Source organism: Amblyomma mixtum, chromosome 3 (assembly GCF_055824585.1).
Source record: "Amblyomma mixtum isolate Tamu chromosome 3, ASM5582458v1, whole genome shotgun sequence".
Lineage (NCBI taxonomy): Eukaryota > Metazoa > Arthropoda > Arachnida > Ixodida > Ixodidae > Amblyomma > Amblyomma mixtum.
In genome coordinates this window covers 96,504,901-96,530,429 of record NC_143014.1, presented here as the reverse complement: position 1 = coordinate 96,530,429, position 25,529 = coordinate 96,504,901, and the positions used below count along the sequence as shown (strand labels likewise).

Here is a 25,529-nt window from a genome sequence, read left to right as displayed (position 1 = left end):
CCAAATGCTCAAGGTCGCATCGCGTTTTTAAAACAAGACGACAGCCAGATGTCCACATTGGCACATCGCTGCGGAACGGCGCTCGGAGATTCCCTCCACCTCTCGACTTTTTTTTTTTTTTTGATGCTCTTCACGACGAAAGTGATGAAGACCGTGTGCGAAAACATTAATAAGTATGCATGGATGATGATTTTGAACAAGCAAACATACGCTCGGCATGTCGGCTCATGGGAAGACGTGAATCCGTTGGAGATGCTGAAGTTCATTGGAATCATCATATACATTGGAATTGTTGACCTGCCGTGAATATATCTCTACTGAAATACCAGAATAATCTATTCTGGCCTTCTTCCATCAAAAATCATTTCCCGAAATTGGTTCTTCGCTTTGTTTGTTTGTTTTTTTCCAAATAGCAGACCCGAATGATTCAGTGGCGGCAGCATCTATTGGCAAGACTTGGAAAGTGTCCTTGCTTTTGAACCACATCAATAAAACTTACTTCATCCATCCTGATGTTTTAGAGCTTGCCTAAAATGCCAAATTTTATCAGCTGGCTTTCAGGGAGCAGCTCATTCAAGAAATCTTTGGGTATAATGAGGTAAAAGAAGTCCACGCCCCCAATCCTCCCATAGAATCCATTCATCACCAACCGGAAAAGATGGAAAAAAGAAGGAAACTGCAAGCTCGGCTATTAGAGAACAAGAGACGAACAAAGATAAAACATTATGTGAAGCACCTGTCAGTCTACCTCTGCTTCACATCTTCACCCCTGATTGCTCTTCACAGTGGCACTGCAGTCATGACCCCTGACTTGACCGGCCATGGAAAGTGCAATAATTTTTTCTCATAGCTGAAACTGGGAATAATGACAGCTATAAACATGTGCAACAGTTTGTATATTCCAGTTTTCCTCTAATCAAGTTCTGGCCTAGTGCAGCCGGTAATTTTTGTTTTTGCTATATACCTTTTCGTGTTTTTGGCAAATTTCACAAATAAATGTTCACGTACTTTTGCACAGACAACTCTGCTGTTTGTTTCATTCAGAAGTGTACCTAATAAGCTACAATTTCATGCATTGCAATACGTGATGGGTGTGTTAGATTTTGTGAAAAAAATTTTTCTTTCAGTACACTACAAATCGTCCATTTTTCCGCGGTAGCGAAAGAGTTAAGGAGATTCAGGCTATTTTAGCCACTGCCATCCACACACTGGGTGTGTTGCAAAGTTGCTAACTTTCTTCCGTGCTTAAGACAACGCAAATGCAGACAGAATTCTGCGAGAACTGAAAAAAAAAAAAAAAGCTGTTCAGGCCTTGTGCCAAAAATGCCAGCAATATCTTTATGAAGTGGAATTCTCAAAAATGCCTTTGTACTGCATTCAACCGTTGCCATATTTACTCGAATCTAGGCCGGCCACAATTCCAAGCCAACACCCGAAAACTGAAGGCCAAAAAAAAATAACTCCTTGTATGTAAGCCAGCTTCAAAAACAACTGAGAACAACAGCAGGGACAGCAAGCAAATGGCATTAATTTCCATGAACCTACTCAAACTCATTCAACCTCGCTGACCTCCTTATCAGTGTCCTCTTGGAACAGCGCACAATCTTCTGCGCCATCAAGTGCATTGGGAAATGATGCACTTACGGAACAAGCGCGTAACCAAACTTTCCAGGACGTCATTCCATCATTATCAGCCTAACTATGCCCATTGCAGGTCAAAGGCCTCCTCCAGTGTCTCTCCAATTAACCCTGTCCTTTGCCACCTGCGGCCACCATACCTCCGCAAACTTCTTAATCCACCCACCTAACTTTCTGACACCCCCTGCTGCTCTTGCCTTCTCTTGGAATCCACTCCATTACCCTTAAGGTCCAGCGGCTATCTTGCCTTCACATTACATGCCCTGCCCAAGCCCATTCCTTCCTCTTAATTTGGAATAGGATATCATTAATGCGTGTTTGTTCCCCCACCCACTCTGCCCGCTTCCGGTCTCTTAATATTACACCCATCATTTTTCTTTCCAAGCGGCAGCTCCAGGCTGCAGCAATCCAGCTAGCTATAACTCCTCGCTTTCTCACTATGGCCTGTAGCACTTCTGTGGTCACTGGAAGTGCCGCTGACCTCCGTGATTTCACGAACTCCATCAGTGTTGATTCCACTTCAGGATGGCAGCCTTTCTTTGGGCCATGACGAACTTTCTCACTGTGGTGCAGGCAAGACATTCATCAAGCTGCCTCCTCCAGCGGTGAGCATTATTTTCGTCCAAGCCAAAGTCCCGGCTGGCCTAGAGGTTTGAAGACTACTCTACAGCGAGAAACTACTTTTTGTTTGAAGGTGGCATTATATGACACCGTCTGCTTGGCGCCATGATGTTGGTGAAAAACCACACTGAAAAACTTGCACTGCCGTGGAACGTGCCCATGCCACCACACGATGAGAAAACGAGGTCAAAACGGCAGCCAATGCTCATGTGTGCTTTCATCGGCACTGGCTACGGGTAGTAACGGCTACAGTGCAGTCTCCTGTTGTCGCTGCGCAGGGGCTCCACCTGCATGCTACTTTTTTGTTTATTTTTATGTGTTGTCATTGTATTCTTTGATTACAACAACAAAATTCTTGAATCTAAGCCAACCTAAGAGTTTCATATCTCGTGCATCAGAAAAAACTATCAGCTTAGGTTCGAATAAATACAGCATTTTTCAGAATCAAGCTGTTTGGATCATAAGTGTTCCTGGACAATACGTTTTTCACGAAATTAAAAAAAAACAACATATGAACGATGTTTTAGTGTATTTGCTTCGATTGGGAAATACTCATTTCGTTTCGCAATAGACCTTTCCACAAATTGCAGCGCCGCGCATCCCCTAGCGGATCCGCGCAAAGCATGATGGGAGAAAGGAGCGATCGCTTCCCGCAGCGTGTTGCTGTGTTGTGCCGCCGTGTTCAGGAGTTGTGCGTCTTCTCGTGCGCGTTGTTGGTGTCTCTTAGCAAAATGTTGCAGCGCACTGCTGTGATAGTTATCTGTTAGTCTTTCTGCAATTTTGTGAGGACTTCAGACGTTCGACATATCTGCAAAGGAGAATCGCGGTGGCGGTCAAACGTGCTGCGTGCCCGGCCGCAGTATCAACACGAGAAAGGACATCAACATTTCATTAAGAAGCTGAAGCTAGAATAAATCGCAGGATAAATCGGCAAGGTTCGCAAGGGCGATTTACCCTGTGGAAGCTTTCGAAACACCACAAAGCATTTTAACACTAGCAAGCGCAAGGGATACATGGATCGTCTCCCCACGATCTTTCCACATCGAGTGTATGCAGAACGGACACCTGCTGTGATTACGGGTAAGACTATCACTTCGAGAGAAGACGGTTGTCTGCTGCTAATGCTTGCCCAAACTTTCCCTTTTCATCGTACATAACATGCATATGAATGCGATCTTATGCAACATCGCATCACACGCCCAAGCGGTGGCTGAAGCGTTGGCGGCGAACCAACTTCGCGCTCCTCTGGCGCGGACACGGAAAAGGCATACTATTGCAGTGCAAATAAATGGCAGCAACGTTGCACGCATATGCAGTTGCTGAAGTTTAAACAACACGACCCCGAATGATCAGTGCAAGACCAAGCTGTCTGATGACTTGTCATCAGCAGCAGCAAATAAAAACACACCTGGAAGATATAACACGCCCCAAACGAAAAGGGCACACCCATTTCGGGCAGCTGGGCAGCAGCGGGACGCGGAGCGATGGGCACATGCAAATCTCTAACTTCGGCTGGTGACCGGGGCAGAGGACGTCGCGACTAGGTATGGCCTGGACGCCACAACCGGCAGCCTGAAGGCCGCCCGCAATGCTGCTGTATAATTTTCGTTTTTTTTTTTTAGGCTTTTATAAATAACGTTTTTCACCACCACCATGGGCACATGAGCGGCGAGCGCTCTCCGTATACATGCATTGGGCGAATGCAGGTCTTTGCGTCTACTGGTGCTCGGCTGGTGATCCATGGCTGCGGAATGCAACATCCATGTTGCTCGCGTGATTTCGGCGCTGATAGTTCTTGCATGTCGGGAGCGGGGACAACGGAAAGTGCCGGCGACGCAAGGTGAGGAGCCCGTCCCCTGAGGCAACAGCGAGGGGAAGACCGAGAAAGGAACATGCGGGTGGGAGCACATGCCTCCACGGTCTGTCTACAGCGGCAACGCGCATTCTCCTCTAACTCGGCCGTGGCACCCCTGCCTCCCCCACACTCCCCACACCCCATCATAGCAGCGTTGAGTGGGCCGCAGAGGAGGTGCCGCAGTTGCGCTATCAGTGCGATCACGAAACATTTCTCCGCGTTTGTGACTTCTGAGTAACGTTTTCTGTTAACATTTTCAAGGTGATTTCACCCACATTTCTTATTTCGGTTTCCGTTCCGCAGTGTCCTTTCGATTCTTCTCGCGAAAACTGCATGTAACGAAAACCTGGATGTAACAAAAAATCTCGGAGTTATTTTCAATTTCATTATAACCAGAAGAACGTCGACAATCATAATGAGTGAACGCAGTTGACACAACAAGCCGTGCTCCAGCCATGATCGAATGCAGCAGTCTCTACAGCTTTCGGTTTTGCAGCGCCACTCTAAGTGGTACAACAACAGTTCATATCCGACAGCAGCACAAAACAACAGGATGTAACAAAGAAGGCACAGAAGGAGCAGTGCACGGCCCCTGCCGCTGCTCAGTTGCTCACACAATTCTGACGCCGCTGAATGACGCACACTGGGAGCACGGAGGGCGGAAAGCAGTGGAAACGCAAGGAGAAGAGAAGAGTCTGAGAGTATTGGCAGCCAGTCAGACCGAGAGTCGGAACATGCGGAAAGAAACAGGTGCTGCCGACTTCCCCCCCCTCCCTCGCTCTCCATGCCCCACGCGTAACAGCGTTGCACAATCAGTGGTGGAGACTGTGGCGGCAGCTGCCCTCTGCGTTATTAACGCAATCGCGAATTGTTTTTCAGTGTTTACAACTTCAAGTAGCCAGAGTTTACAGTGAACTTTCACTAGGCGATTCATCTGCATTTATTTTCCATCTTGGTTTCCACTCTGCACAGTTCTTTTGTGAAAAATCTAAAGGAATTTCACACAAAAGCTGAATGTAACAAGAAATGCAGACTTCCCTCAATTAGTTTATATCCAGGCTTAACAATAACTTCAGATGTTCCAATACAAGATGTGTCATTCAAAAATTCACCTATATGTCAACATATATTGTCACCAATTATAAAAACAATCTACCTTACAAATGCTTCACGACAGAACAGCAGCAACCAAGACGAGTGAGATATAACGTGAGCATCAGGACTGAAGCCACATCTTCAAAGTTGTATAGCAAAAATTGCTAAAAATTAACGAGTCACACAGTCAACACACATTTTACTGCTTGAAAGACTGTAGAAATGGCAGTCAATAAAAATAGTGAACCTCACTCACCTTGAGGCACTCCATAGAGAATATTGACAGTGACGCTTCCATGCACTTCATGCTGATCAGTAACCACAACAGCAAACAATGTGCCGCGCTGAGTCAAATCTTCAAGAGCCCGGCTAAGCAAAGCTTCATCTTTCAGAAAGAGGAGGTCCACCTGCATGCCGAGGTTCTTGAGGCGTCGCTCCACCATTTCTGCATAATTCCTGCGAGATAAAGAAAGCAGCATCGGGTTTCACAAAATGAAAGGACCATCACTTTACCCCACCCTACCGTGTGCGGCAGGGAAAGGTGCAAGAGAAGAGGGGAGGCCGACAAGCAGTGACACATGAATGGGGGGAGGGAGGGGGAGCATTATTTCCCTAAAGGGGAAAGCACCTCACCCCCAGTCTCCAGCATCCAAAGGACAGTAAATCTCTCGGCTATCATGCAGGCGTGGCCAAGGAGCTGCTGCTGTCCCAACACCAAAGAAACGGCCACACAGCGGCACGACAATCAGCAGAAAACAGCCGCACCGGAGAGTGGCTCTGGATTCTGGTCTATAAAAGAGGTGTCTGATCCACAGGCAGCACACAGAACTCCTCGCAACTCTTGGTGCTTCACCAGATGGGGCTACACGGCTACGACCCACTCTGATGCCGTTGATTTTAGAAAAGGCAGAGTAAACTGAGCAGAAATAGATGCTAGCAAAGAAAGATTCACGTTTTCCAAAAATTCCTTGAGTTTACTACTATTCTCGGGATTTTTGGGTCAATTGGGATGTGAGCTGAGCAGAAGCTGATGGTTTATGTGTTACTTACGAAATACTGATAAGTTGCCACAAAATAAATAAAACTCTTTAAATGCTCAACATAGCATGAAGAAGTGTCACACACGCGCATGACATGGCTGGGAATCAGCTCCAGTACTTTCTTTGCAATGCGGCCACATTTACAATGTCTGGCAGGGAAGTTGTAGAAGCTGTACATATCGCAAAGGAGCAACAGAACTGTATCAAATCGTCCATTAGTCTGTATGATAGGGAGTTCGCATTTCTTGGCAGTTTACCTTTATACGTCCTCTACTATGATCCAGTGTCATGCCTTCGATTCTTCCTTCATAAATGCCAGGATTTGTGAATAAAGCTTTTGTTGTGAGTCAGCGCTCGTCCTGTGTCCACCTGTCTTCTTGTCCATCATTTTTTGCACTGTTTTAGCATCATGAACCCATACCAACTCGCCCCACACAACGTTTTACTAAGCTACGTTGCAAGGGGTTGCACTTTGAGTTCTGATCTGTGAGCATGGAAAGCCTGTCAATAGCCATCAATGCTTACGTTTTGGTAGGTCCCATTAGGCCTGTTAGAACATGCACCAGTACAAAGATCCAAGATCTAGCACTACCACATGTACCTTTGTTGGAAGCCAGAAGTCCAATCTACAAGAAGGTGCAAGACCACTTGTGTGACAAGTGCTACATCGGATACGTCGAACCAGTGAACACCATTCACAAATGCCACAATGCTGCACATGAACTCAGGTGAGCAAGAAGTCACGATTTTCAGCGATTAAAAAAGCAAAAGTGCAGTGCATGTCTAATTGGTAAGCAAATACTATTCACAAACTATGTAAAATTTTGAGTATTTGAACATCACTGTTAAAGACCAATATAACTAAGACAACCCTCACCTGTTCTGCCTGTGGAGTACAATGATCTCGCAGTCATTTGGCTTGCGCAGATTCACCTCTGGCCTGAATGGTGGTGGCACAGGCACAGCTTCCATTCTGCACACAGGAATAAACACTGTGTTAAAAACAACAGGAGCATCATGCCTGCCAGGAAAAGTAAAGAAAAGGCATCTCACTAGGCTTTAGTTTGAACTGCAAATGCCCCTTCTCTACTGACTGGCCTGATGATCAAATACAAAAAAATAAAAGGCTGCATTTGTTGGTTCCATTCTTCAGCAGCTAACATGTAGGGCCCTTCACTTTTAGGTTAAACCTAGTTTCACCCAATTCCTGCAGCCTGAGTTTCTTAAAAACTGAGTTAAACCCAATTTCTACCCAATAAGCAGAACACAATACAGAGAAACTAGTGGATGCCTTGTACTTCACTATGAGCTATGTTTTCAGTAACTCTCACTGATTTTAAACATCGGTCAAGTATGTCCGACGCAAGAGGCCAGAACACACGTACTGTCCGGGCATCTCATTGGCATCACCGCATAAATGCCACCCAGGAACAACGTCCCACTCAAAGGTTGTTACGTGTTTAAAAAAAAAGCTGTGATGTTGATAATGTTCAAAGGCAGGCAGGTCTAGCACAGACGCAGAAGTGCTGGCCATGGAGGTGGCAACGTACAAGTCGAAATTCAGTAAACTCCCTGAAAAGCTGAAAGGACCATGAAAATGTGCTAGCTTATCCGCAGCTCATCTTAACAAAAGTGCCCCAAAAAAGGTATGTGAGCATGCCAAAACAGTGAATAAAATGGTCTTGCAGTTAGAGGATACTTGCAAAGAGAGCATTTTTTGCACCATGCATGACATGAGCTGAACAGTGAGGGCACTGCGGTAGCAGCGCAGCCTCCTAACAAGCGGCATCATCCATGTGAAGAGGCTCCATCGCACAAACTGCGAGCTGCCCATGTAAAGTGCACTGTTTCAATGCACAGGAAGAACAGAACCACCACAGAGGCAGAAGCAAGGGAAATGCATCGGCGCTGGAACAGTGAGACTCCTCCTGAAAGGGCCAGAGACATGCCAAGCAGCTTTCAAACAAAGCACAGCTCTGCTCAGCAGGTAGGCCTTGACAGCGGACCTACATGAAACCCAAATAAACTGAAACCAAAACTATGCAGCCGGACTACTTTTTCAGAGGCGATGCTCTCCAATGGTCATCACGCCTGCCACTGCACACATGTCAAAGGTTGGCGGGCAACACTGCACCACAGAATTCAGGTTTGGGGAGGGCTAGCTAGACAACTGCTTGCTGTTTCGGCCACACCTTGATACAGCTTCCCACCTTGGGCCAGTTGAGCCAAAGCTGCGTCCGAATCTACGGGCATCAGACAACAAGGACACAGACCAGCATTGGTTGGTAATGCACCGGCAGCCCCAATTAACACAGGTCGAATAAACGAGACTTTACAGCGTATTGCCTACAATGCAAACACCTCATTTATCTATGGTATAAAGAACCACATACGATCCCTTACCGGCCTCGGGGAGGGTGTGGCTCCTCTCTCCCATACCCCATGGGTGGCTCATCACGCCCCAGGTGGCTGTAGTCATCCCTGCCACCCCAGTAGCCATCTCGACCATAGCGACCATTTCCTTCAGGCCGTGGATAAGGTCGTGATGGATCATCTCGCCCATACCCACGCTCATCTCTTCCACCATACCTGTGAACAGCAAGAAAAAGTGAAGAGTACCAAAGAATGAGAAACATAAAACTATTTAAGAAATAAAAATGTGCAATGCTATAATGCAAAAACAAGACAATACAATGAAAGTGAGCGACCGAATCACATGCTTCGTAATGACACAGTCCAAGTCACTCTGCGATTACCAGAACTATGAAATATAGAAAGGTTCCCCTTTTCCTTACAGCATCCTGGTTTATTCACATTACCTGACAAGCACCTCAAGGTTCCCTGCAACAATACAGTGGGAATAAAAAAAAAATTTATGCCATAGCTAAAAGCTGAAAAGATTCTATGCTTGCCGTGTCTGTGTCTGAAGCACAGTTTTTTTTTTTTTTTTTTACAAAAAGAGAGGGCGTTCTGTATGGGTTTTCATGTAATTCCAACTGTACATACTTTTTAACAAAGAAGGTTGTTGGTTGGTTGGTTGGTTTATGGGGTTTAACGTCTCAAAGCGACTAAAGCTATGAGAGACGCCGTAGTGGAGGGCTCCGGAAATTTCGACCACATGGGGTTCTTTAACGTGTACTGTCATCGCACAGTACCCGGGCCTCTAGAATTTCTCCTCCAGAGAAATTCAACCGCCGCGGCCGAGATCGAACCCGCGCCTTTCGGGTCAGCAGCCGAGCACAATAACCACTGAGCCACCGCGGCGGCACAAAGAAGGGCAAGTTTTACAGGTTTAACATATGCAGAATTTTTTTTTTTCTCCACAGAGGCTTTTTTTATCAGGACTCAGATTATTTTAAAGCTGATGGGAGAGGATTGTCCTTGAATGCACTTCAGTTTGCATACAATGCATACATTTCAATTTTTTCCTTCAAACAATATCTGTGCAGCTCAGAAAGACAGAGTAAGGAAACAACTCTGACCTCATAATCATAACTTGCCCCATTCAATAAGACTTAAAACAGCAATTGTCATTCTTGGCCTCAAGCCCATTTTCATGATCAAAATTATGCAACCACAAGTTGCAAGAAAGTTCTGACCACAAGGTATTGAGATTGTTGGCCACTAGTTTTTTCCCAGATGATCACAGAGGTTGCTGAAACCCTGCTTCAGAAACCCATGGAAATCCAAGTGTTAGATGCAAGTGGCACGCTATTTGCATAGTGCTGCAGACCCTTGCAAAGGCTGTGAGCAGGCACAAGGTGGAAATGGCATTATCTACCCCAAACAAGTACCCTTTTTCTGCTCCTGCAACTCCTCTACAGCTGAGAGAAAACAAGGGTGCAAGAAAAACCGTTCTTCTCCCAAAATAAAATCCACTATAGCAGTGATATATGAAATTTCACTGCTCAGTGGAAAATGTAACACAGGTCAGTCAGATAAGCAACTGGAAAAACTCATTTTCCCGGTTCTAAGGTCACAACTTCGAAAATCGATAGCTCAAGTTCTATGAAAAGCAGCACAATAATTTTACCCTTGTTGCATTCCTTGACATCAAGACAAGCCAATGACATGCACTTCAGCAAATTCCCTGCAGCAAAATTTCTTAAAAGCTCAGAATAAAAACCTTACATAACATACTACGTAATAAACAAAGATTTGTTTCACATGAAATTAAATGGCATACATGGTATCAGCAAACAAAAATACACGCTGCATAAAAATTTCATAATTATAACTACATTACAAAAAAAAAAAAAGGCTGGTCTAAGACGTACTTTTTCTCCTTTAACTCTTTCATTACCTCTCCACCATGCATCAATCACCGGTGATCGACCGATTAGAAACGCAGTTTCAGTACTACTGGGGCCACCAAGGACTTTTTGCACTATCTAGTGGGTTGTTTATGGTTTATAGGGGGTTTAACGTCCCAAAGCAACTCAGGCCATGAGGGAAGCCTTAGCGAGGGGCTCCAGAAATATCAACCACCTGGGGTTCTTTAACGTGCACTGACATCGCACAGCACACGGGCCTCTAGCATTTCACCACCACTGAAATTCCATCGCCGCGGCCAGGATCGGACACTCAATGTTCATTTCTTTTTCAACGGATATTTTCAAAAGCCCATCGCACATCCTAAAGTTAACATGTTAATAATAAAGAACAAAGTTGGAAAGAAAAAAACAATTTGGCAGTAATTAGGCCAAACTTGAAATAACTGCTAATCTATCATGTTTAAAGGAAATAGGAAAGCTTTAGGATGTGCAGTGGACCTTTGGAAATGTCTATATATACTTAAAGGGACCCTGAAAAGCGCTTTGCCAAGGTTAGCAAAAACGCACGAGATCGGTATTCCATCATTTGTCACCGCACCGCAAAAATTGTTCAGCGAACTTCATCAACATCGAAGATACCGCTGATTAAAAATGATGTTCCTCCTCTCCCCCACCAACTACCCTCAACTCATACACGCGAGGCTCGCTACGAAAAAAAAAAAAAGAAAAGACGGGGCGATGCTCCGTCCATGCATACGTCAAGCAATGGCGCTCGGCTTGTTTACTTCTGGTGGTCGCAGACACATGTGCGAAAAGTGAGCGCGATTCACTGCGGCGCGCTGTTGCGAACGGCGTCGCAACGTCCGATCGCAGCTCGTCGCCGGCGTCCAACTTGCTAGATATCAACGACGAGCCGCGCGCGGCAAACGCAACGACGGGAAGCGGGAGCCAAAGTGAGCGCGCAGAGCGGCAGCGTCGTGATGACGTACTACAGCGCGCTCCTCAGGGCGCTCGAGGCCGAGCCACGCCGGGCCGGCCTGCCAGCCTTGGTGCCGGCCGCCGGCGACTGAAAAACGCACTAGTATTTTTTTCACGTTCATAGCAAGCCGTAGATGCATGTCAAAAATGCATCATTTCTGACGATCGTTGGCCATTACCGAGTTGCTCGTAAAAGTGATGAATGCGATACAAGCAAATTTCATCCCATAGCCGCTTTGGTGCTTCTGCTACTTGGTGCGCTTCGCCTGCCGCCTGCCAGCTCCGTTGCTGAAGGCGTCGTGATAATCGAACATATCTTCTATTATGGGACGAGTTCGCAGTAAAGCGATGAGAAGAGTAGGCCTTTTGTTATAGCGCCGGCGACTTCCGAAGCGCCGTCAGCCGCGGCTTCGATGCGAAGCCAGTTAGGCCTAGCGACGACTAGGGCAGCCTGGGACCTGCGCGCAGTTCGCCGCCCGGCGTTGCCGCAGGCGGTGTCGTTGCCGAGAGATCCACTTCTGAACAAGCATGTTGTCGTTCCTCGAATCTAAAAAGCATCATCTCTGGTAGAATGGCTGTTTTGTATTTCCTTGTGCGAACGTCAAGTACGCCGAGCATGCCGGCCGGCCGACCAGCCTGGATCACGTCTGTCGGCGTCATAAAAATGAGCTGAAGAGTGTTCTTGACGTAAATAATAAACCCTGGGACAAGAAATGTGAAAAATGTGTAATTTTTGAGGATCGCTGACCAATACTGAGCTGCTGGTTAAGGTAACAACTGTGATACGAGCAAATCTCTTGCCACAACCGCCTTTAAGCTGCCGCTGGCCCGACGTTGGAGTCCGGCTCGCCTGGCGCCCGCTAGCACCGCTGCTGAAAACTCCACGTAAATTGACCATACTATTATTTTACTGTGAGATGCTCACAGTAAAGCGACGAGTAGAGTAGGCCTTTTGTTAGAGCGCAGGCGACTTCCGAAGCGCCGCCCGCTGCGGCTTCGCGTTTTTATCGTGAAGACTGAAAAATTTTCCCGCCTCAACCGCTAGCTAGTTTGCGGTGAAATTGCACACAGAGCTTGTGTATTATGGTAACTTTTGTATAGTAGTAAGTTTTACAACGGTACTTACTTAGCTGAGCGGCGCATGATGCGCAAACGCAGTTTTTTCGCTGAATGGCGACAGTGGCGCCATCTGTTTTGCTGCAGTGGAAAGCGTCACGACAAAGCGCCGAGGCTAGCGTTGCAAGATATGCAGACCCTTTGAATATGCAGTTCCGGCATTTGCGTCCGTTTCAACTGCAGCGCTTCCAACATTTTCAGCTAACTGAGCAGAAAAAATATAATAACTGATTTAACGAGTCTTTACCATTCAAAAGCATATTGTTTGCAACGCTCACCTCGGCGCCTTCTCGTGACGCTTTCCACTGCAGAAAACAGATGGCGCCGCTGTCGCCCTTGAGCGAAAAAACTGCGTCCGCGGGTTTTGGTTCACCGATCACTACGCAGTCCATTACGTTTTTGCATCATGCACGGCCATGGAGGAAAGAAGGATAAGAGGAGAGGCTGCTACGTCACAATTTTTGAAGCCGGAAGCTTGGGCTCCGCCATGACACTTTGCCACTGTCTCAGCCAATGGCATGCTAGCGCCGCGAAGATCAACGCGAGCGGCGCGAGCAGACGATTTCGCGCCGCGCTTGGCTGTCGGCAGCTGTCAGACACGGCGGAAAGTGAGACTTGTGCTCCGATTGACAACAAAGACGCTGCGATGCCCAGCTGCTGCGTTCCTGGGTGTCGGTCGCGCACGCCAGGACAAGAACTGGGCGTCACTTTCCACACGTAAGTATACTGCATTTTGTTTTCTTATTTAATTGATTGCGTAATCAGTAAAATGCATGCTCTCAGAACATAACGCACGACGCGGCGTGAACGTGGTATTCGTACCGCCCCGGCCTTATTCGTGGCTCTTTGTCCGAGTGCAGTGAATAGTATTGTTTTCAAACAGGTTTCCGAAAGATTCAGAGCGAAGGAGGCAGTGGACTGAGGCCGTTAGACGAGGCCAAAGCGACTGGGAACCAGCAAAATGGACCTGCGTATGTTTAAAACATTTTCTGCCCGAGCACTTCGATCGGATGTCGCCGCTCGTAGTTCGTATACGTGCGGATGCCGTCCCCCTTCAGGTGAGGAACCACCTCGATACATTCTCAAGAGATTGGAAGGAAATGCTCTTGTTGAGAAGGTGCTTATTATATAGCTTGACTGCATGTATGCTTTCAATATGACGTTTTAGGTGTTCATGCAAGAAATAGAACGATTTGCGAATAAATGGCTTTAGCTAGACGTTATGATCGAGTAGCACGGCTACAGTATTCCCACACAGATTAAAAGGAATTGTGTCATTACTCCTAAACTGGCTGCGGTTTATACCGTGTTCTGCAACTTTATCGGCACAGGTTTGAAAAATTCTCCCGCCACAACCGTTGGCTCGTTTGTGGTGAAACTGCGCACAAAGCTTCCTTATTGTTGTCCGTTTTAAGGCATAGTAAGTGTAAAAGTGGTACTTACTAGGTTTGGTCACGCGAGATGCGAAACAAGAAGCACCCGTGTTGAGATCGAGCCGCCTTCATCGAATTTCTGCCGAAAGATACTTGTGGCGCCATCTGGCATCGCTGAAGGAAAGCGCCGCGACGGAAGCGCCGAGGCGAGCGCTGCAACGAGCGCGGCGGCTTGCTTTGAATGCGTCGTTCGGGCCATGTCGTCTGCTTAAGCGCGTGAAATATTTTTCGGCAAACGCATTTTGAAAACTATCGTAAACAAATTAAATGATTTGACGGTGATTTACCAATAAAAGATATGTTCTCCATTGTCTCGTCGTATTTCTGCCGTCTGCTTTCGCGGCGCTTTCCTTCAGCGATGCCAGATGACGCCACAAGTATCTTTCGGCAGAAATTCGATGACGGCGGCTCGATCTCAACACGGGTGCTTCTTGTTTCGCATCTCGCGGGACCAAACCTAGTAAGTACCACTTTTATACTTACTATGCCTTAAAACGGACAACAATAAGGATGCTTTGTGCGCAGTTTCACCACAAACGAGCCAGCGGTTGTGGCGGGAGAATTTTTCAAACCTGTGCCGATAAAGTTGCAGAACACGGTATATGGCTCTGATGAAAATCTGCTTACTGTACATGATTATTTATTTACTATAGCTCACGCACTCCCTCATTAGAAGAAAATAAAAAAAGAGATCCTTGTCATCTATAGCATCGAGCACACCGCAGTTTCTTTGGGGCATCATTTCCATTTGATTATTACTTGTAGTGTGCAAATGTTTGCGCCTAGCAGTAATCTGTATGACGGTGCATTTTTTGTTGTTATCTCGGCCATAGCGCCTGGGAAGTGTCACTGTTTTATAACTAAGAGAGCACTGTGATTCCTTAAAACTATAGTTCGTTTACAAAGGAAATCACAAAGAAGTTCCATAAGGCATAGAGCACCGTACGTATTTGCTCGCGTAATTTGCGCACATTTTTTCTTTAATTAGGGCTCCAAAGAGAGGGTGCGCAATTTACGCCCAAGCGAGTTATCCGAACACGTCCTAAAAAAAAAAAAAAGGTTGGCACCCCTCGCTGGCAAACAAAAAGGTTGACTCGTCCGCCCCACTCACGCTATGTAGCTCCCCGCGGGGTGGCATGACGGCACGTGCTTAGCTCAAAGCAATAAACGCGCAAAGATTCAATCGCGAAGTCAGCAGTGGGAGGAGATAACGGGCAATAAAGCGGGGCCCTTGCGTGTGGCCCGGCTGACTAGCGGCAAACCGTAATTTAGAGCACTGCACGGGCCTCAATCTGAGGCCCAAGCCCGGCCCGGGCCCTCTAAATTATCGCTGTAGCGAGCCCGGCCCGGCCCGTGAATCCCAGAGTGAGGCCCAGCCCGGGCCCGGCCCGGCCCGTTTCACAGTAACGCTTGAGGTATACCGCTCACTCTGAGCAAGTAGACTGCTACTGGACCGATAAGAAACTGGCCGACAAAGGTTCTGAAACCACAGTTTGGCTTGCAGAAAGTAGGAGGGCCCGTATTTTGGACAGTGATCTCGTGTTGACTTGACTTGTGTAGGTGCGCAATGATAAATTCTGGGAGTTCCGAGAGCCAAACAAAAAGGGCTGCATACGCGCGCAGTAGACTACTTTGCATTCCCCCATGATTTCAATCAGTTATATTTTGCCGCCCGGATGTCTAAACAAAGTTGCCTAGCAAGCAGTGGGATGACATTTTTTTAGTGGACGCGATCTCAGAGGCTGAACTCATAGCCGAACTGATCGCCTTTCAGCAGAAACGAAAAGCTGAAAGGCTTGAGTATTTCACGGTGTGTGTTTTGAAGACTATAAGCGTCCTAAACTAATATGTTCTTCCCGAATGCATTTTATTAGTGTTGAATGGTACGGCAAAACAGCGCTGACGGACGGGACGGAAGAAGATGAGACAAACACATGCGCTGAACTAACAACCAAATGGTTTATTGCGAAAGAGGGGTGCAATATAAAGCATAGAAGGGAAAACTGCGGTGTAAACATGACAAGGCATACATTCCGGATATCATCAATGATTAAGAAAAACGATCTCCTGTGGGAATAGAGCCACCGATGGTTGGCTTACACATGAGTTGCCTAATGTGTGAATGTGAAAGGCCTCCGATATCAGGCGTGAGGTGTGATCTCTATACTTGGCGATGATAGTGTATCGCTGTAGCGGTACACTATCAGCGATACAATAGCGGAGACCGGACGGTGCGTCAATGATCGGCTACGCGAACACGCGAAAGACATAGAAAACAAGTCACGCCGAAATCACATGGTCATTCATTTCGCAGATTGCGACAAATGTGAGACGTTTTTAGACCAAACCACTATCATCGCCAAGTATAGAGATCACACCTCACGCCTGATATCGGAGGCCTTTCACATTCACACATTAGGCAACTCATGTGTAAGCCAACCATCGGTGGCTCTATTCCCACAGGAGATCGTTTTTCTTAATCATTGATGATATCCGGAATGTATGCCTTGTCATGTTTACACCGCAGTTTTCCCTTCTATGCTTTATATTGCACCCCTCTTTCGCAATAAACCATTTGGTTGTTAGTTCAGCGCATGTGTTTGTCTCATCTTCTTCCGTCCCGTCCGTCAGCGCTGTTTTGCCGTACCATTCAACATGAACCAACCAGCCCGACTCAGCCCTCTCCTTGAATTTATTAGTGCATAAGCATGTTTTGGGATGACGAACCATCAATTGCCAATTGAGACCGGTTGAATTTTACTCTTATTGGTGGAGCAGAAGACAACGCGCGAACCGCGTGATAACACTTGTCATGACAATCAGGATGAAGAAGCGAGGAGGGATAGACTTATCAGATGAGATTTACAAACTCTCACGAGATTTTGTGGCTATTGCATTTACGAGACGTTCCGGTCAGCTGATCAAAAAGAAAACCAAACGCGCTTTAGTTTTAGAATTTTACCACATGAGAAAAATATAGCTATAAAATAAAAGCTATGTTTTTGGTGCTTAAGGGCCCAAGGGGAGTCAGGCTGTGAGAGACACCGAAGCAGAGGGCTCCGGATCATTTCAACCACCTGAATTTCTTCAACGAGCAATGATACTACAAAATACATGGCTGTCATGCTTGCCGCCTAAATATAAATGCGGCCGCCGAGGTTAGGAGCAAACCGTGCTTCCCCGGCTCAGTAATCAAGCGCCTTGACCACTAAGCCCCCGCTGCGTGGAAATAAGGAAATAGATAAGTCAATGAATAAAGCTTAGTTTTTTTCTCAGCGCGTACCATGGCCCACAACTCATCCGTGTCGCTGCTCCAATGCCGCAGTTGTGTACTTCACTGTGCAACAGTGAGTGAATAGTCGGACACCAGCCGTTTCTGTACGGACCGAAGCCTGACTCGGGTCCGCAGCTTTAAGCCAATCACAACTTCCGCAACTTCAGGCCCGGGCCCGGCCCAGGCCCGGCGAAACAAACCATGTCCCGGCCCGGCCCGCGGGCCGTGCCGGGCCCGGGCTTTTGGGCCGGCCCGAGCCCGTGCAGTGCACTAAACCGTATAGCAAACGGTACGGTAGAGTTTTGGATTTGGGCGCGCGCGCAACTGTTCATCCGGGATAGCAACCGCCAGCGCGAGCAAGCCGGGTTAACGGCGCACAGTTCGTACCCGCGTATACATGCTGGTGGTCTGGCTCAGCATTGTGCGCAAAATGTGCGAGTAGTTTTTTTTTTTAATCCGGTTAAAAGTTTGAACTTTTTGGGGTGCACAATCTAAGTGCGGGCACAAATTACACGAGTAAATACGGTAAATGTCTGACTTTGTCAAAATAAAATTCTATTCAAACGGCCGCTCAAAATTTAGAGTACATTACAACCTGTCATACTGAGTATTGAAAAGAATAGCTTTGTAATGTGAATGCGTCATGTACACCACCGATTTTAGGCTCATGCTTGATGGCAGTCACTGTCAGTTTTTTCAGGAGTAATCAGGGCTTTGATTTAGCTTCATTGCTACTGAATCAACCCGAAATTTCCTGCTTCCTAAAATCAGATTTTTGTCTTTTGTGGTAAATGAACAATACCCACATTTTCAAAAAGGAGTCAGTTAAGTAACATCAGCAGTACATGTCCAGAGTACAAATGCTAGTTCTTGTTCATGAATCTATATGCTGTAGCTTCACAGATGGACATGTACTATTGGTCACTGATGTTCAAGAATAGGGGCTGCAGTTAGCAGTCTCCTAAGCTTTCTTTATCGTGCCTGCACTACTGTCCTTTAGGGTACAGGGTGACTGAAGTATCGTATTTTGTAAAAAAATATGGAATGCATGTTTTTTATACTATAGAAGCCGGAATAATCAAGAGAGTAATTAGTGTACCATACTTACAATTTTAGTTCTAGATATTCAACACAACTGATGGTGATTTTGGCCTTTCAAACTAGTAGTGTCAAAAGGGGGTGATCATCCCACTGCACGCAGCAACAGAGTAAGCACTAGCATTTAAGTTCTAGCATATAACGGAATTCTTTACCACGCAACATTTTTAAGAGCAAAGACTTTTTGAAAGGTCTAGAAAGCCATATTTTGCATACTTAACATATCCTGTTTTCCTTCCAGAAGAGTTATTTGTCATGCATTTCGCATTCTTATCATACATGAGATGTGTTGTTGCCATTTATTACCCAATATTAGTTTTATCATATAGTTGTTCTTTTAAGAAATGTGTTGTTTCCCATGCGTTCTTCCTCGCATTGTATATGTTCTTCTTGTTGTATTCTACATTTGTATGACCATCCTGCTTGGGCCAAAACATTGGCCTGCAGTATATGTAAATAAATAAAAAATATAAGTTTTGCAACCTGCAACAAATTCATGTTCTTAAATGATGAAAACACTTTTCCACATGCATTTGGTATATATATGCATACAGAGGAAAACTTATGATTCTACCAGCCGCAATTTGTACACTGTATTAATCACTCTTTAGCTGTCATCATGCCTTAGTTGTGCACAACTCAAATGCCCGTCTTATGTGCAGACTATGTTGGTTGGCTCGTGGTTTTGACAAATATAAAACAGCATGTGCACACAAGTACCACATAGCACACAACAAACAGAACAGAAAATTAGACAGAAAACTATGCTATTTCTATACTGTTCCAGGCTAGGCAGATAAGAGTCGAATACAACAATGCAACAATAGAAATAGTGTCAGCAGGGTACTCTCTTTCTTTACATATATTACAGAAAGGAATACATGAAGCAGAAGGGAGGGAAATGATTCACTTTTTCCACCAGCTGCGACAACTGTTACCAATTTTCCAAGTAACTTCCACACAGTGCTCCAATTACTTAGCATTTACATTGCTTAAATTTTATCAACTTTGTGATGCAGAAACAACTACCAAGAAATGAAAGCTTTCACACAATTTGGAAAGATCGGTCCACAAATATTTTTCTGTCTCGAAGCCCTCATTTACTGAGTTCATATATGTTTTACTCTCTCTGTTCGAATAGTTCATGGTTGCAAAGTGATCTAATTCAGTTGTGCATTTCTTCTTCTTTCTAGTCTTTCTGTTGAATCCTTTTTATGTGTGTTCTCCTTCCATACACGAGTGTTATCACTTTTGTTAAAAGATTTTGCTTGCTTCAAGTAGCAAACTATGTTTTGTAATAAGTGCTATGCTGTATCAATCCTTTTTAAGGCTCATATTTTGACTGTCCAATAAACTACACATTTTGGACTTCACTAATGCGTTTAATCAGCTGAATGCAAGAAAGTGCAACTCGGCGAGGTGGTCGCAGGTCGACTCGGCATCTCGGTAAACGGTAAGTTGCGAGGTACACTCAATCTTACAGTGGCATGGCCTTACACTTCACCACCCTTAAGCGCAAATGTTTTAAACCAAACACTCCGCCTCCTAAACCCGGCTTTGTGTCCTTACGCTCGCACAACAGCACTCGATCGAGACAGCAGCGCGGGTCGGTCGATCCACTGGGTCCATATCGGAGAAAACTTCCACGCATTTGACATATCGCTCGCACAGCTTACAGTAAACAGATATGGTACGCTTCAGACTGCTTCGCGTATCGCTTTGCTGACGGATACCATCGGATGCGGCGCGGCTTTCTTAACACTGCACGCTTCGGTGAGCACACCGCGGCACACGCATATCGGTCGCCAACAATTGTGACCGTCATGCATAGGGGAATGTAGACGCAACGGGTATACTTACAAGGACACGGTCTGGACGAGTTTGTATTTATTCGTGGTTAAAACAGCGCGGGAAAAATACACAAAAATGAAGGAACACGCAGAACACGTATACATACACAAAACAAGCGCCGACTCGCAAATGGCTTTTTCTTCCCACGCTGCTGTAGCAATAAACCAGCGTGTCACCGTCGTCTATCGCTTTATGAGCCGTCGGCACTGTCAATTTCTCCTTGGAAAAAGACTAGTAGCGTTGAGGGATGCAACCGCACAAAGCCGAAAGAGAATAGCGAAGCTGCAGCGCCAAGCCTTTTCAGAGAAAGCTGTCGCGGGCTTCTAAAACAACCGCTTTCGTCAAGACGGCATCCTGAATGAACTAAGAGCACAGCAATGAAGACCAGCACCGACTACAGGCCTCTGGAACTTTGTGCCTCCCGCGGACCACAACGATTGAATAAAAATGCGAATTTCCAACTCTACTCGACCGGCTCTGCCGACATGGGTGATGCATGAAGCAGACGACGCCGCTGCGCCCAACGCTGCTATTGGCTGCGCCGCTGGCCAAGGAATCCCAGTAGGCCTTGCGAAACCACGTGACTTCCTGCATGTTTTTTCTAACGCGGCTCGAATAGCGAGGGCCTCTCCTATGGTTTCCTTCCTCCATGTGCACGGCTCAACTAAGTAAGTACCGCTGTAAAACTTGCTACGATACAAAAGTTACCATAATACGCAAGCTCTGTGTGCAATTTCACCGCAAAAGAGCTAGCGGTTCAGGCGGGAAAATTTTTGAAAGTCACGATAAAAACGCACAATATAGGCCTAGCGACGACCACGGCATCCAGGCAGCAGCAGAGCTCGTCGCTCGGAGAGCCCGCGAGTGGTGCCGTTGCCGAAAGCTCCCAACATAAGCAGGCATTCTTTGTCGCTGCTTGATTATAGCTGGCAGTTTTTCTGATAGCAAGGCGATCTTATCTTTTCTTGTGATATTTGTACACCATCCCAAGCAGCACTCAGGCACTGCTGCATGGTGGCGAAGTGCGACACCGTTTGTGGGCGGAGCTTGGGTAGAGTGGCGCGGCGATGCTTACCGCTCCGCGTGTCCCTGCTTGCTGTGGGGCGGCAGTTCGCAAGCGACGATCAGTGCGGCGCGGCGGCCAAGTTTTCGCACATGTATCCCCTGCTTGCTGCTCAAACGGCATGGATCCGGAGCTCGAAGCGCGGCTGCGTGCAGCCACCGCTGAAATGGGCTTCGAGCCTTATCAGTACACCCCATACCGAGACCCACAGGGCGACGACAGTGGGCGCATTTGTTTTTCAGTCCCGGACTGTCCGGGACTACTTGCGGACTCGAGTCCGGTATTTGTTTTTCTCGGGCAGCCCGAAAGCTCCGCCTACCTGCCTGCATCGCCATAGCAACGCGTTCGTTTTTAGCCTATGGCAGTCCGCGGGCTGCTTGGGGCTGCTGAGAAGGCAGCAGACGATAGCTGCGCGCCGCGCTGGCAGCCATATTGAGTTAGACTCCGTGTGCATTTTGAGTATTTTTCGTGTTCCTGGAGGTCGATATCATGCGTTAAACCTTCACATGAGCTCCATAGCTGCTCTCTGAGCCATCGCAATACTTTTTGTTCTTGCATCTTCGTTTATTTTCTTGAAATCCACCGCACACGGACGCGCGTTCGAAGCTGCGAGCGCGTATTGTTTGCTCGTGTCGTCAAGAGGTTCTCGTTCGCTTGTTTTGAGACATGCTGTCTGTACGCTTACCTGAAAGCATCGCAGGTGAACCACTCGTATACTGGAGCAGCTATAGAGCTTGTTGTCAACATTTTTGCGAAGGCTTTTGTCTATCTGCCGATCCGCAACGAGTTGGGCTACTTTGTGCGAACTTCGCCGCAAGCAGTAGCGGCGAGCATACCTCCGAAGCTGAGTCTGTAATGCACCTACGCTAAGCTGAGAGTACAGTCTTTAAATCGACTCAGTATCATGATCGAGCGCACGGCGTTGCTTCGGCGTCGTCTGCTAGCAGATGACAGCGTCCTTGTATGGTAACCGAGGGGGAGCCCGTCTCTGGCGCCGAGTTCGAAAGCAGCCTATGGCAAGTAGGTCATGTGACCATGACGTTGTTTCCTGTCAGAGCGGAAGCCGAGACCTGTCAGCAAGTAGTCCGGGACTGGAAAAACAAATACGGCCAGTGACGAGAGCAGCACCTCGCCGGCGCAGCTAGGAAACGCGCAAAGGCGGGTGACGACAACACTTGCTTTTGTGAGCAGACGGATTTCCTTCTCCACAGGAAGTACTACATTACTTTCAAGAAATGCGCTGGATTCTTACATCTGTATGTGTTTTAAAAAAAAATAAGCCATCAATAAAATAGTATTTGAAGGAGCATCAGTGCTCAGTTTCAAATTAATTGTAAAAATTGTGCGTGACGTCAGTGGGCAGAGCCAATGACATGGAGGAAAGAAAACTAGGAGAGAGTGCGCTCAGCCTCTGCAAGCCATCCTCCTCTGACGCCCCTGCCGGGGGCCCTTTTGCGCACTGACTCTTGGGAAATAGGCACTCCACAGTTACCAGACTGCCAACCAGCGGTGCTTTTTAGTGGCTGTCCTCGCAACACCTAGTTGCAGAAAATAAACCTTCAAACCTTCAAACGTCCGTGCTCCGATGTAGCGCAGAAGCGCAGCGCCTGTGTTGCAGCTTTGGCGGAATGCGTACCGAGCTCGAGGTTGTCTGAAGGCTCCGCGTCTGAACACTTCTGTTAATTACACTCGAGTTTTTGGGTGCACTGTAGAAAACTGCAGGTAAACTTTTCATCAAAGGGTGCGGCCGCGACCTCGTCACTGTTCAACTGTGGTTAATAAAGAGAATGGAGAGGAATTCCTTTCGTCGTTATACACACATACGGAGCGTTTATTTCAGCGCATACTATAAACGGAGAACTCGAGAGTAGGCGAAGAAAACGAGCCTCCAAAAAGGGCGCAGTGGCTTCCACAGCGCTCACGGCGGACGGACGTGTTTAACGAGCGCTCCGGAGCGCTGCGCAAGATTCTACTTTTCTCGGACAGGCGGACTTCGGCCCGCCCATGGGCCCGCCGTTCTCTGCTATTCTCGAGACACAAGTCGCGCCGAATGCGCTCGCGCACATACGCGGTTCCGACGTGAAATGCAGCGGTGAAGTATTTCTCTCTCTCGCTGTCGAGAGAGAGTGCCGGCGGCTTTACGTCTGCCCCTGCGCGGGGTCTCCCGGCCACTGCGCACAGTACAAAAGGAAGTAAACTGTTACATAGCCGCGCGCAAGCGTCCTGTCTCGGGACTAATCGCGCGCGCGGCGCACTGCACTAGCGGCCGGGGTGGGGCGCCCGGCCGCGTATACCTTCCGAGGTAGCACACACGGAGCGTTCGTTGCAAGCGGGAAGTCAAGCCCGCCTGCTTGATGAACGCACAGAGGCTCACCATTGTTCTGTCACGGGTGCGCGCACTGCCGCGCACCAGGAGCGCTTCGAGACTGTCCGGGATGATTCCCAGCGCCCTGTAGGCCGCGAGCATATAGCGACGCGGTTCTGCAGAAGCGTCACAGCGAAGGAGCATGTGCTCCAATGTCTCCATTGCGCCGCAGTCAGCGCACGCGTCGCTCGTGGATGGCGGCCGCTGCGGCGAGCGAGCAGTTTGTGCTCACCACGGAGCCGTCAGTGAACACAAGCAGATGGTCGCGCAGTTGCTCGTAGAGCGAAACCGAAACCGAAAACCGGCTAAGAGCTACCGCTGTCTTGTCACGTCAGGGCCTTTTTCCCATGATGCTTCCCATTATATTTTTTATGACTAGGCTTCAAGATTGTGACGTCATGCTCCTTCCTAGTTTTTTCGTCCTCCATGGCCAGTGATAAGGGTCGCCCAGTCCATGGCTATGGTGGCTAGAAGGGGTAGGTGACGCCAACGGGAGGTGGGAGCCGCTCCTCCGTTTCAAGCCTGGCGTAGGTGGTGCTGTTGGCCGTAATGCGATGCTCGGTACGCGATGCTCGGTACGCGCCGCTAGCCTTGGGCCTGCCGTGCGTGTAACGCATGGGCCTTTCAGAGATGTGGTAGCAAGTAATGGTTTCGCTCATTAAACTCTATTCAAGCGTGACTGCCGCTGAATGCAATTTTAACTATTAAAATTCATTGGTTGCCGCTCCGCTACGTAGAATCTCGGCGCGGCTACAAACCTTTATTCGCGAAACCTTTCAGTTTCAGGAATACGAGCCGTCAGCTTACTCCTAAAAAAATGTGAACGGTTCCAACAAGCAAAGCATAGCAAAAATTTATTGCACATCAAAGAAAAAAAGTATTACACATAAAAAAGTTGAGGGTAATTCAAAATAAACGATAAGTTTACACATGCTTCTGTGTAATTAGAAAAAAACATTAAACACTGGGCACCGACCGTGCATTGCTCGGCAGTAGGAAATGGGGAGGCAATGATATTACTTTCCATTGAATTAAAAAATTAAGACATTCGACCTTGAAGTTAAAATATGCAATTAGAGCACCCGCCTAAGTTTCAGCATTTTCATTCTTTTCTGCTTTGGATTTTGCCTGCAGTTCTGGGCCTTGACATAGAAGTGGAGCCTAGTAAGAACATAAAACTTGATAATTTTGTTTGTGAGGGACGTACAGTGGTCAGGGCATCCAACAAGGGTCAGCTTTCTTAACTGCAGGAAGGAAACCAAATCCATGATGCTGTCACTGTTGACTTCTCTTACACTAAAGCAGTGAGTAAAAGTGTTCTCAAGAGAGGTCACGAGTGCACTGAGCTTGGCTGATGGGTAGAGCAGGCCTCCTCGGTCAACAGCAGCAGTGAGGCATGCTGTAGCTGGAGCTAATTCGTTCTCCCTTTGTAGGAGCTGCTGGCTGCACTCAGCACATTTGGTGCTTGCTATGCTCTTTCTTGCCACATAGCCAGCCATGTAATGTATGAGTCTGGAATCACTGGCTCGCACCACCATGGCAGCATGCTGGGTGCCGTGGCCGCATTCACTTAGCACTTCATGTGCCTCGGCAAGGTTCCCTACGTCCAGAAGCTCATCCAGTCTCGTTTGAGTGGCCATGTCATTTCCGTTTCAGCTCCCAGCAGGCTCCTTAGCAGTCCTGAAGACACATTGCTTCCTATCGGTGATTTAGCCAAATTCTGAAAGCTTAAAGCGTTAACCGAGATCAGAAACTGGGAGGGAGTTGGATGGTCACTGCATCCAGACATCTGCCGGATGACTCCAAACATCTCTCCAAAGGGTCCTGA

General features: G+C 47.3%; 1 protein-coding gene across 5 annotated transcripts in view; it reads right to left on the bottom strand.

The window, feature by feature from the left end:
* Positions 1 to 25,529, bottom strand: part of Neos (nuclear receptor coactivator protein neosin) — a 99,604-nt gene that overhangs the window by 23,331 nt on the left and 50,744 nt on the right. For all 5 annotated transcript variants that reach the window (XM_089580242.1, XM_089580244.1, XM_089580246.1 and 2 more), the window contains 3 exons: positions 8,653 to 8,838; positions 7,127 to 7,222; positions 5,466 to 5,665 (listed from right to left, as the gene is read on the bottom strand). In XM_089580242.1, coding sequence (XP_089436368.1) covers positions 5,466 to 5,665; positions 7,127 to 7,222; positions 8,653 to 8,838 — 482 coding nt within the window. The remainder of the gene's footprint in view (positions 1 to 5,465; positions 5,666 to 7,126; positions 7,223 to 8,652; positions 8,839 to 25,529) is intronic.